The sequence below is a fragment of the Jaculus jaculus genome, chromosome 19, assembly GCF_020740685.1.
Source record: "Jaculus jaculus isolate mJacJac1 chromosome 19, mJacJac1.mat.Y.cur, whole genome shotgun sequence".
NCBI lineage: Eukaryota > Metazoa > Chordata > Mammalia > Rodentia > Dipodidae > Jaculus > Jaculus jaculus.
The window spans coordinates 29733277-29746295 of NC_059120.1; the positions used below are offsets into that span (position 1 = coordinate 29733277).

A 13019-nucleotide genomic window follows, 5' to 3' on the forward strand; every position below is an offset into this window, starting at 1 on the left:
TAAAAAGTGAAGAAATCAAGTAAGATTCTGTTAACTATAAACTATATCCATTTTCACCAGTTTTTACATTAACTCATGGGAATGGATGTGTGTGTGTGTGTGTGTGTGTGTGTGCGCGCGCGCGCTCGTGCATTTTGCTTTATGAAAGCACTACCACAAACAAGATAAAGAACTCATCCATTACCACAAATACTTTTGTGTACCTGTTTATAGTCCCACAGAACCACTCTGTGCACCTAGCTAAGAGTTTTTCTAAAGTATTAGAGACAAGAAGTTACTGGGTGCTAGAATATGTACATCGTCAACTTTTTACCAGATTTAACTTCAGAATGATTTCCTAGTCTTATTTATTTCTTTAAAAATCTTATAAGTGTTGCCGGGTGTGATGGCGCATGCCTTTAATCCCAGCACTTGGGATGCAGAGGTAGGAGGATCGCCATGAGTTCAAGGTCACCCTGAAACTACATAGTGAGTTCCAAGTCAACAAAAATCTTGTAAGTGGGGACAGAATGCTTGCCTTGCAAGCATGAGGACCCAAGAGGGCCTGATGACCTGCACATACCCTGGTCCTGTGGCTGCAGACTTGATAATCGCTGGACTTTGCAAAAATGGTAGTTCTAGGCTCAATGAGAGATTCTGTCTCAAATCACACAAGTAGATGAGCAAAAAGAGAAAAATGTCCAGTGTTCTCTGCTGGACCCTGCATATGCATATGGGGGACACGCATGTTTACACATGCATACACCACACATATACCATTGCACAAAGTTTTATGTTTAAAATAATTTATTTTCATATAGTATGTCTAATATTATAAACTTTTATTTTATAACTGTCTTATTTTGCTATTTTAGGTTTTAATATAACTGCAGGGATTGATGAAAAAACAGGGTTTGTTTATGGAGGGAATCGCTTAAATTGTGGCACATGGATGGATAAAATGGGAGAAAGTGATCGAGCTAGAAACAGAGGAATTCCAGCCACTCCAAGGTATGGTTTAGTTTCTACTGCTTCTGTAAGTATGCTCCTGGAGCTTACCTTTCCCTTTCCTAAACACACTTACTAGCAATGAGTTCTTCATAATGCATCAATCAAAATCTGTCTTTGCCGTGCATGGTGGTTCACACCTTTAATCCCAGCACTCGGGAGGTGGTAGGATCACTGTGAGTTTGAAGCCACTCTGATACTGCATAGTGAATTCCATGTCAGCCTGGTCTAGAGTGAGACCCTGTCTCGAAAAAAATTGAAAGCAAACAAAAAAAAATATGCGCATCTGTCTTTATCCTTCCTTTTCTTCCATTTTCTCTTCCACTCTCCCCTTGTTTTCCTCCATTATACAAGTACACAGTCCTCTTGGTGTAAGTCATCAAGCAAAGCTAGATATTCTGTTCTAGAAATGTTCATGGGTTTTTAGTCTTTAGTGTTTTTGTTATGTGTTTTGTTTGTTTTTGAGGTAGGATCTCACTCTACCCCAGGCTGACTTGGAACTCACTATGTAGTCTCTAGGTGTCCTCGAACTCATAGAGATCTTCATGCCTCTTCTTCCCGAGTACTGGGATTAAATGCATGAGCCACCATGCTCAACTAAGAAGCTATTTTCTTATTAAAATTTTTATCTTTTATTTTCAATTAGAATTATCCAAAAGCTAATCTTGTCATAGTTAATCTTGGACTCTGGATGTACTTCAGTGGCAGAGCACTTGCCTAGCCTGTTTGCGGCCTTGGATTCGGTCCCTAGAAATGCACCAAATTAACAGTACCATCTGTACATGCTCTGCAAATTCTTTTTCAAACCTGTTTTAGTGTACATTGTTATAGCTTATATTTTCTTTTATTTCCTTAAAAATGAACTTTTATGCAAGAAATTAAGAAATGACAAAATAGGACAGAGGTTTGTTCTATAACATAATTAATTCCTTATATAGTGAGGATTTGAGGGGGCTAGAAGTATGGCTCAGTAGTTAAGAACGCTATCCCATAATCATGAGGGCTTAATGGGCCTGAGACCACCACATTCAATTCCCCAGTACCTGTATAGACAGTTGGGCATGACTATGCATTCTGTAACCTTTGACTTGTAGGAAGCAGAGACCAGAGAATTTCTAGGGCTCACAAATACCATCTGAAGGAAACAAGCAGATGAGCAGTAGAGGAGGATGCCCACATTCTCCCCTGGCCTCTCCACACGTACAAGTGGCTTGCACATCTGCACACACATGTGCACACCCCACCACATAGGACACACATACACATGCAAATAAGTAAAGTGAGGATTTATAGTACAAAGTTATTTTTTATAATACATCCATTATATTTATCGAAATTAGTTGTTGTTCTGTTTTGGTATGAGGATTGAACCCAGGGCCTTTCTCATGCAAGCATTCTACCACTGAACTACATCCTCCAAAAATTTTGTATTAATTGTATTTAAAATGGAGTAATGCTAAATCCGAATATTTAAATAAGTTTTATTTTTAATTTTAGAGATGGATCTGCTGTAGAAATCGTGGGTCTGTGTAAATCTACTGTCCGCTGGTTGTTAGAATTATCCAAAAAAAATATTTTCCCTTATCATGAAGTCAGAGTAAAAAGACATGGTAAGCTATACATTTATTTACAAAGAAGTTCCTTATATACTATCCATGTTCTTAACCATGTCATCATCTTTGGATTTAGTCAGTTGACACTAGAAAATCCTAAATGGTAAGAGGAGAGAGAAATTAGTAATCTATTAGCACAGACATTATGGCAATCATGGTTACTAAACAGATTTGTATGTGTATGGTTGTGTGTGTGCACATATATGAATATGGGGGTGTGTGCACCATGGCACTGTAGCGGCCAGAGGATAACTGAGTGTGTGGGTTCCTTGCCTGTCACCTCGCCTGAGGAAGGGTCTTTCATTCTTCTGGTTGTTCACCACTGCATTGACCAACCTTGCTGGCCTGTGAGTGTCCAGAAAATTCTCCTGGTTCTGCCCCCCTTCTTGCCATAGGTACACTGGGATTATAGATACCCCTACAACATCTAGCTTTTATATGGATTCTGGGGATACAAACTCACTCAGGGACTCAGACTTGTGTGGCAAGCACTTTATCCACTGAGTATCTCCCCAGTATTCTTACAGCAACTTTGAATTAAGAACAGTCTTACTGCCATATCATTTTCTTTTTCCTGTTTGATTGCAAGCAAGTTACATTTCCATGAAAAATTTTGAAATCTAATGTCCTTTTCTAGAAAGATTTCTGTCTAATCAAAGTATTATTTGAGCCACATATATAATTTTTAATTCTCTAGTAATCATATTGGGAAAGAATGAAAAGAAATGAGTGAAATTAATTATAAGACATTTAATTCAACATATTTAAAATCCTGCCATGTCTTTTATCATTTTTCAGGGAAGGTTGTAACAGTCTCATATGATGAATGGAACAGAAAGATCCAGGATAACTTTGAAAAACTGTTTCACGTTTCAGAAGACCCTTCAGATCCTAATGAGGAGCATCCAGACCTCGTGCACAAGCGAGGCATATACAAGGATAGCTACAGAGCCTCGAGCCCGTGGTGTGACTATCAGCTCAGGCCTAATTTTACCATAGCAATGGTCGTGGTAAGGGCATTGTCTTCTCCAAATTTCAAAAAATGTTGTGACAGGAGTTACTTTTTTGTTTGTTTGTTTTTTCCCCATGTGTTTTCAAGCTCAATTTTACTGTTAAAAAATATTGTTAGCTCCAGTTCAGCCTGCGCTAGAGTGAGACTGTCTCAGAAAACCAGGCAGGGTGGGGGGGATGGAGAGGCAGGGAGAGATATGCTTTCTAGATGGTTGATACAGTCTTTGCTAACTAGGAAAGTATATGTCTCTCCTTGAACCCACACCATCCATGTCCACAACAGAAAGCAGTGATGGCAAATACAGTGCTGCCCACTGTTCACATTGTCATACTTGATATCATCAGGACAGCACACTGAGCTAGCTAGACTAGCTGTGTGTGCCAAAGAAACCGTTTCATTTAGCCCAGGCCTTTCCCCCGCCTGAAAGCTAAGGGCATCTCTGTTTCTACAAGCTGGAACCATAGCTGGTACCCAACATATAAGTCTGAAAGTTCTGAGCTAGGTAATGAGCACATTCTCTCTTCTCTGTGATCATTAATTCTATTTAGGAAAGAATTTTTAAAACTACATTTTATTTATATATTTGAGAGAGAAAATGGGTACATCAAGGCCTTTTGCCACTACAAAGGAACTCCAGAGGCATGTTCCCCTTCATGCTTCTAGTTTATATGGGTCATGGGGAATCAACCCCCAAGCTGGCCGGCAGGCTTTGCAAGAAGGCACCTCCTACTGCTAAGCCATTGCCTCAGTCCTAGCCAAGAATTCTTGATTCTCTCTCTATTTTAAAATATTTTTGTTTATTTATAAGTAGAGAGACAGATAAGAGAGACATACAGTGACAGAGAGAGAAAATGGGTGCACCAGGGAATCTAGCCACTGCAAATGAATTCAGGATGCATGTACCACTTTGTGCATCTGGCTTTACATGGGTACTGGGGAACTAAACCCAGGTTGTTAGGCTTTGCAAGCAAGCACCTTAACTGCTGAACCATCTCTCTAGCCCAGTTCTATCTTTTTGTTTATCTCAGCCTAAAAAAATAAACTCTAAGGGCGGTGAACCAGGAAGATGTGTGTTCATCTTTCCCTATCTTTCTGTCAAAATATTAGTAAACAAAACATAATGAATTAATAGTCATATGAAAAATGCAAAGGTGCATAAATCCATTCACATTTCATTTAATCATTAAAATTAATGCAGACTTTTCTTTAATCCTTTTGCATATTTTATTTTTTAATATGTATGTATGTGTTCATGTGTGTGGGTACCCTGTGAGGGAATGCATTATGCACATGTATTTGTGGGTACCCTAGAAGGGAATGCATTGGTTCCCCCCCCCCCCCCGTCTCCACCTTCACAGCACTAGGATTAAAGTACAAAACATTTTTATATGAGTTCTGGGGTTCTAACTCAGGTCCTCTTGTTTATGAAGCAAGTACTTTACCAGCTGACCCATCATCTTAATCCTTTCAGCATATTATAAGAAATGGTTCATTCTATTACAGTATAAGATCATCTGTATCTTATTATAACTCAAGGAAAAAAAGAGAGGGGAAATGCCTATAAATCTAAGAATAAACAAGAGTGTCGGTGAGCTCTACTATCATTACACCCTGGGAGCTTCCTTTTGAATGTGGTATACCTTCTCCAAGTAGCTCAAGAAAATAGTCATCTCTAATTTCAAAGGCCAAAAACAGTCAGCCTTGTCTGACCCATGACCCATATAAACTAGAAGTCTGACCCAGGGCTTTAATTTTAAAACTTTTATTCTCTACAAACATTATGGTTAATTTATGTGAATAACTAATTTTTCTGTGATCTTAAAATATTTGTATATTTGTTTTTGACATTCTTCAGGCCCCTGAGCTCTTTACTGCAGAAAAAGCATGGAAAGCTTTGGAAATTGCAGAAAAGAAATTGCTTGGTCCCCTTGGCATGAAAACCTTAGATCCAGAGTAAGTTGAAATATAGTATTAAGAATAGAATTGTTGGGCTGGAGAGATGACTGGTTAAGGCATTTACCTGTGAAGCCTAAAGACACATGTTCAACTCTCCAAGTGCAACATAAGCCAGATGCACAGTGACGCAAGCACACAAGGTCACACATGCACACAGGCAGTGGGGTTGCGGACATGCATCTGAAGTTGGAATGCTGTGGCTGGAGCCCTGGCATGCCAGTTCTCTCTCACACACTGACATTAAAAAGGCACTCAGTGCTCAGTACTGCAATGTCTCTATCACATCTTCCAAGGCTCAGGGTCTAATGTGGAAGAGGTGGCGGAAAGAATGTAAGAGCCAAAGGAAGGGTAGGACTGCTTACAACGTGCTCCCTCCAGACACAAAATGGCCTGGATATCCATGAACTCACAGTGCCTGATACTACCTACACAAGAGGAGGAAAAGATCATGACATCAAAATAAAAGACAGACTAATTGAGATGGGGAGGGAATATGATGCAGAATGAAGTTTCAAAGGGGAAAATGGGGGGAAGGAGGGTATTAACATGGGATATTTTTTATAATCATGGAAGTTGTTAATAAAAATTTGAATAAATAAATAATAAAATATTTAAAAAACTTTTTAAAAGGCACTTATTTGGGCTTGCCTCAAAAAAATTCGTTGTTGCTGGGCATGATGGCACACACCTTTAATCCTAGCAATCGGGAGACGGAGGTAGGTGGATCACCATGAGTTCAAGGCCACCCTGAGACTACATAGTAAATTCTAGGTCAGCCTGGGCTAGAGAGTGAGAACTTACCTTGAAAAACCAAAAATAAAATATTATTGGTGTCATATTTAATCCAAATATATTGACAATGACCATCATGCTTTTGCTTGTAATCACATCTCAGTTGCATTTAATCTGAGCTTGTTAAAGCATCTTTTGCTCTGTTGAATGCCAGTGCTAGCAATGCCTTTTTGTTGTCTTATACTCACCAGTATAAAAAGTTTTATGAAAGCCAGACATGGTGGTGTACGCCTTTAATCCCAGCACTGGGGAGGCAGAGGTAGGAGGATCACCATGAGTTCAAGGCCACCCTGAGAATTCCAGGTCAGCCTGGGCTAGAGCAAGACCCTACCCCAAAAAGTAAAACAAAAAAAAAGTTTTATGTTTAAGAAGCCATACATGGGCTGGAGAGAGAGTTTAGTGGTTAAGGCACTTACCTGCGAAACCTGAGGACCCAGGTTCACTTCCCCAGTGCTGACATAAAGCCATATGCACAAAGTGGTACATGCATCTAGAGTTCATTTGCAGTGGCTAGAGACCCTGCACACCTGTTCTCTATCTGCCTATCTCTTTCAAATAAATTAATAAAAATAAAGAAGAAGCCAGACATTAGATGGGTGTGGTGGCACAGGCTTTAATTCCCAGCACTTCAAGGCTAAGGTGGGAGAATCACCTTGAGTTCAAGGCCAGCTTGGAGCTACAAAGTGAGTTCCAGATCAGTGTGAGCTAGAGTGAAACCCTACTTCAAAACAAACAAAAAAGAAGCCAGGCATTGAGGCATAATCTTTTAATCCCAGTACTTGGGAGGCCAGAGTAGAAGAATTGCTGTTGAGTTAGAGACCAGCCTGTACTAGAGAGACCCTGCCTCAAAAAAAGAAAAAGAGGGCTGGAGATACGATTAGCAGTTAAGGCACTTGCTCACAAAGCCTGATGGCCCAAGTTTGATTTTCTAGTACACATGTAAAAGCAGATGCAAAAAAAAGTTTTAGGGCTGGAGAGATGGCTTAGCGGTTAAGCGCTTGCCTGTGAAGCCTAAGGACCCCAGTTCGAGGCTCGGTTCCCCAGGACCCACATTAGCCAGATGCACAAGGGGGCGCACACATCTGGAATTCATTTGCAGTGTCTGGAAGCCCTGGCGCGCCTGTTCTCAATCTCTCTCTCTCTCTCTCTCTCTCTCTCTCTCTCTCTCTCTCTTTCTCTCTGTCTCTTTCTCTCTCTCTCTCTGTCACTCTCAAATAAATAAATAAATAAATGAACAAAAATAGTTTTTTAAAAAAAGTTTTATGTTTATAAAATTAATATGGCAAGAATATTTGTCAGTTTTTTTCTGACTAAAGAAGCAATAACATGATTATTATGGATACTGGAAAGCACTAATACTATGTAAAGAAAAATCCAGAAATAAACATCACTCTAATCTTCTCTATTACTCAGACTCTTCGGTTCATTTTTGTTTGGACCATGCATGCACATACCTAGGAAAACTTATTCAGGCATGGTGGCTCACATATGTTATCCCAGATCTGAGGAGTCTGGGGCAAGAGGATTATTGTACATTTGAGACCAGGCATGGCTACCTAATGAGTTCCAGGCTAGCTTGGACTACAGAGTGAGACTGTATTTGAAAAACAATCATTGGGATGTAGCTGACTGGTAAGATACTATCCTTAGTGGTTTCTCAAAAGGCTAAAAATAAGTTATCATGTGACCCACCTGTACCATTCTTGGGTATATGCCCAAAAGACTCTACATCCTGTCATGGAGATGCTTGCACGTCCATGTTCATTATTGCTATCACAGTACCTGGGAAGTGGAATCAAAATAAAAGACTGGATGATGTGGTACATATTGATAATGAAACTTATTCAGCTATAAAGAGAAACAAAGTCATGAAATTTGCAGGAAAATGGGTGGGATTGGAAAAAATTATACTAAGTGTGGTAACCCAGGCCTAAAAAGACAAAAATCACATGTTCTTTCTCATATGCAGATCCTAACTTTTAATGTTTGTATTTATGTATATAAGGGTATGTGAGATTGAAAATAGGACTGTGATGATTTTTTTTTTATTTTTTTAAGATAAGGTCTCACTCTAGTTAAGGCTGACCTGGAATTCACTATGTTTTCTCAGGGTGACCTTGAACTCAGGGCCATCCTTTTACCTCTACCTCCCAAATGGTGGGAATAAAGGCAGAGCAATAAAAATTTTAAAAATAAGGCTGGGGAAATGGCTTAGTGGTTAAGGCATTTTCCTGCGAAGCCTAAGGACCCTGGTTCAATTCCCCAGGACCCACATAAGTCAGATACACAATGTGTCTGGGGTTCATTAGCAGTGGCTAGAGGCCCTCTCATACTCATTCTCTCTATCTGCCTCTTCCTCTTTCTCTGCTTCTCTCTCAAATAAATAATAGATAAATATAAAAAGAAAAACAATAGTTTGGGGGCTGGGGAGATGGTTCAGTGCTTAAAGGAACTTGGTTGCAAAACTTGCCAGCACCGAGTACTCATGTAAAGTGAGATGCACAGAGTAGTGGAAAACCTCTAGTCAAAACTAAACCTCAGGAGCCGGGCATAGAGACAGAAAGACTGAGATAGGAGGATGGCTGTGAGTTCCAGGCTAGCTTGGGCTAGAGTAAGATCCCACCTAAAAAAAAAAAAACTAAACCTCAGGGGCTGTAATGATGACTCATGGGTTAAAGGCCCTTGCTTGCAAAGTCTGATGTCCTTGGTTCAATTCCGCAATATCCAAGTAAAGCCAGATGCACAAATTGGCATATGCATCTGGAGCTTGTTTGCATCAGCCAGAGGCATTGGCATGCTCATTCATTCCCTCTCCTTCCCTCTCTCTTAAATAAACTTAAATAAATAAAAACTAAACCTCAAAGCCAGGCATGGTAGCACACGCCTTTAATCCCAGCACTTGGGAGGCAGAGGTATGAGGATTGCCGTGAGTTCGAGGCCACCCTGAGACTACATAGTGAATTCCAGGTCAGCCTGGGCTAGAGTGAAACCCTACCTCAAAAAAAAAAAAAAAACAACTAAACCTCAGTTAAAGCTAATTCGTCTGTCTACTCCTGTCTCAATAACAAGAAAAGTAAATTTACTTTTTTAAAAGTAAATTTTAGCCAGGAATGGTGGTGCATACCTTTAATCCCAGCACTCGGAGGCAGAGGTAGGAGGAGTGTCATGAGTTCAAGGCCACCCTGAGACTACATAGTAAATTCCAGTTCAGCCTGAGTTAAAGTAAGACCTTACCTCAAAAAAATGTGTGTGTGGCCATGTGTGCTGGCGCACGCCTTTAATCCCAGCACTCTGGAGGCAGAGGTAGGAGCACTGGTGTGAGTTTGAGGCTTCCCTGAGACTACATAGTGAATTCCAGGTCAGCTTGGGCCAGAGTGAGACCCTACCTCAAAAAAAAAAGTGTGTGTGTGTGTAACCTTGCATGGGCTAGGGATGTAGGTCCATGGTAAGGTGATTTGCCTAATGTGTAAGACCCTGGGTTTGATCCTAGTGTAACAAAAAAAGAAAATTCTTACCTTTAATTTTTACTAGTCCAAATAATTATATGAATATTTTACTACTTCTACTTATATTAAAAGTCTAATGAAGTGGTTGAATTTAGGCTGATCAAGATTTAGTGTCAGGCTAAATCCATGAAGGACAGTATATCTGAATTGTGTTTTGTTAAGTTTTTAAAAATTATCATACATAGTGATGAATTTCTTTGTGGCATTTTCTTACTTACTTTGTTTTTGTTGACCACTCCCCTTTCCCAGTCCCCCACCCTCCTGTGCCCCCACCCTGCTGGTATCCTTCCTCCTGTAGCCCTCCTTCCATTCTCAATTCTCACGTTACAAATATTCTATTACCCTTTCCTTCTTCCCCCTTGCTCATGATCCCTGTATATTTATTTACACTCACTCACACATGCATGTGCACGTGTGTGTGTGTTTATAAATCTAGAATCTGCATATGGGAGAAAACATGAGCATACTTGAATGTTTTCTATTTTTATATTAGCAAACATTTGCTCATCTTTGCCAAACACATTAAAGTCCTCTGAATTTAGTATTTGTGCATTTACTGTTAAATGATGCACTGGTGCTGAGCTTATTTCCTATAGTGGGAGAGGAAGTGATTTGATTATTTCTCCTATATCATACTGGACTTTAACTTCTATTCCAATCATTTTGCAGTGACATGGTTTACTGTGGAGTATATGACAATGCCTTAGACAATGACAACTACAATCTTGCTAGAGGCTTCAATTACCACCAAGGACCTGTAAGAATTTTATTTATCTTCTCAGACTTTTCAGTTTATGTTATTTTTTAAATTATTTCAGATAATCACAGTTCTTTTCTTAATTCAAATCATATTTTAGGAGTGGCTATGGCCTATTGGGTATTTTCTTCGTGCAAAGTTATACTTTTCCAAAGTGATGGGTCCAGAAACTGCTGCAAAGACTATGTTTTTAGTGAAAAATGTTCTTTCTCGACATTATGCTCATCTTGAGAGGTAAGTTGTTATGGACCCACAATTTCTAGTTTTTCTTTGGGGGGGGGGTTGGTTTTTCGAGGTAGGGTCTCACTGTAGCCTAGGCTGACCTGGAATTCACTATGTAGTCTCAGGGTAGCCTCAAACTCATGGCGATCCACGTACCGGTGAGAAGGGGAGCTCAGGAGAGAAGGAAAGCTCTAGAGAAAGGGGAAGCACAGGAGAGAAGGGGAGTTCAGGAGAGGGGGAATTCAGAGAGAGGGGAAACTCAGGAGAGATGGGGAGCTCAGAGAGCTGGGGAACTCAGGAGAGAAGGGATGCTCAGAAGAAAGGGAGCCAGGAGAGAGGGAGAGCTCAGGAGAGAAGAGGAACTCAGGAGAGAGAGGGAGCTTAGGAGAGAAGGGGAGCTAGGAGAGAGGGGGAGCTAGGAGAGAGGGGGAGCTCAGGAAAGAAGGGAAAGCTCAGGAGAGGATGAGCTCAGGAGAGAGGGTGGACTCAGGAGAGTATGGGAGCTCAGGAAAGAAGGGGAATTCAGAAGACAGGAGAAGCTCAGGAGAGAAGGGGAACTCAGGAGGGGGGAGCTCAGATCACGTGAGTTAGAGGCCACCCTGAGAATACATAAGGAATTCCACTGTGCCTGAGCTAGAGTGAGATCCTACCTTGAGAAACCAAAATAAATAAGTGAATGAATAAATAACAATAATAATAAAGGAATTCTTTTATATTTAAAAGTCTTAAACCAAAGGTAGAATATATCAAAACACTAATTTCAATCTAAATGCTTTAAATAGATAATAGGTGTGGCTTTAGGATATTCTGTTTTATTATATAGAAAATTACCCCAAATTATTGTTTTCTTTTTTAAAATATTTTTATTTATTTGTAAGGAGAGAGATTGCGTGTATGTATTTGCCAGGGCTCCTGCCACTGCATACAAATTCCAGTATGAGCCACTTGGTGTATCTTGCTTTATACGTGAGGGTGGGCAATTTAACCCAGGTTGTCAGGCATTGCAAACAAGCACCTTAACTGCTGAGCCATCTCTCCAGCCCCCAAATAATGGTTTTGTGGATTAGAAAGCAAAAGTAATAGGTCTGGCAAGCTTTGTTAATATGTGTTGAATTATGTCTCATGAAGTGTTCTTTCATTTTTTTCAGATCCCCTTGGAAAGGACTTCCAGAACTGACCAATGAAAATGGCCAGTACTGTCCTTTCAGCTGTGAGACACAAGCATGGTCAATTGCTACTGTTCTTGAAACACTTTATGATCTCTAGCTGAGTTATAGATATTTAACAAGTGTGTAAGGTCATAGTATTGTGTAAATGCCTTACATGAAGAGGCTCAAGTCATTTAAAACTTAGTGGTATAGCATTGATGGCCTGTTAGGTAAGATAAAACATTAGTTTTCTTTTTCTGTTTTCATTGCACAACAGTAGTTTTCAATTTGCTTCAGAAAGAAAAATGATCCTTAACAATACAATGCTTTTCTTTTGAGTTCAGTAAGTATTCTTCAAATGCATAAAAATGCAGAGTTAAAAAAGAAAATGCATAGCCAGGCATGGTGCACATCCTACCTCGAAATAAAACAACAAAGAAAAGGCATGAGCTGGAGAGATTGCTTAGCAGTTAAGGCACTTGACTACAAAACCAAAGGACCCAGGTTCAGTTCCCCAGTACACATGTAAAGCTGGATGCACAAGGTGCCACATGCATCCAGAGTTTGTTTGCAGTGGCTAGAAGTCCTGGTGCACCCATTTTCTTCCCCCACTCTAATAAATAATTTAATATTTTTTAAAAGAGAAAAGGCAGATCGCCTTGACTTGTACGGTGGAGAAGTGGAAAAATGGAAAGTACCTTTAAGTTTGCTGTATGTTTTCTTTAGGAACAACACATGCTAATACTTAATACCCAGAACAAGGCGTGTTTGATAAATGTTTCATAATGTAGAATGGTGGAAGTTACATCTACAAAGTGTGTTCACAAATGAAGCACAGATGTTCAAGATGTACATCTATCTTTTTCACTAATTATGTTTTTAATACAATGAATGTCAACAGTATAGTTAGGGTGCATTAGATATATGAAAATAAACTACATTAGGACATTTGTTTCCTAAAAACAGTTTTCTAAAATTGGTCTGTACTCCCAGTTTTGTACTGTGAGGTCCCTTACATTTTCAAAA

General features: G+C 39.8%; 1 protein-coding gene across 3 annotated transcripts in view; it reads left to right on the top strand.

Annotated features, from left to right (window-relative positions):
• Agl (amylo-alpha-1, 6-glucosidase, 4-alpha-glucanotransferase) overlaps positions 1-12489 on the top strand; it is an 80765-nt gene extending 68276 nt beyond the window's left edge. For all 3 annotated transcript variants that reach the window (XM_004663950.2, XM_045137975.1, XM_045137976.1), the window contains 7 exons: positions 855-990; positions 2485-2597; positions 3399-3610; positions 5468-5565; positions 10536-10623; positions 10724-10857; positions 11994-12489. In XM_004663950.2, coding sequence (XP_004664007.2) covers positions 855-990; positions 2485-2597; positions 3399-3610; positions 5468-5565; positions 10536-10623; positions 10724-10857; positions 11994-12111 — 899 coding nt within the window. In that variant the 3' untranslated portion in view covers positions 12112-12489. The remainder of the gene's footprint in view (positions 1-854; positions 991-2484; positions 2598-3398; positions 3611-5467; positions 5566-10535; positions 10624-10723; positions 10858-11993) is intronic.
• Positions 12490-13019: the final 530 nt, after the last annotated feature.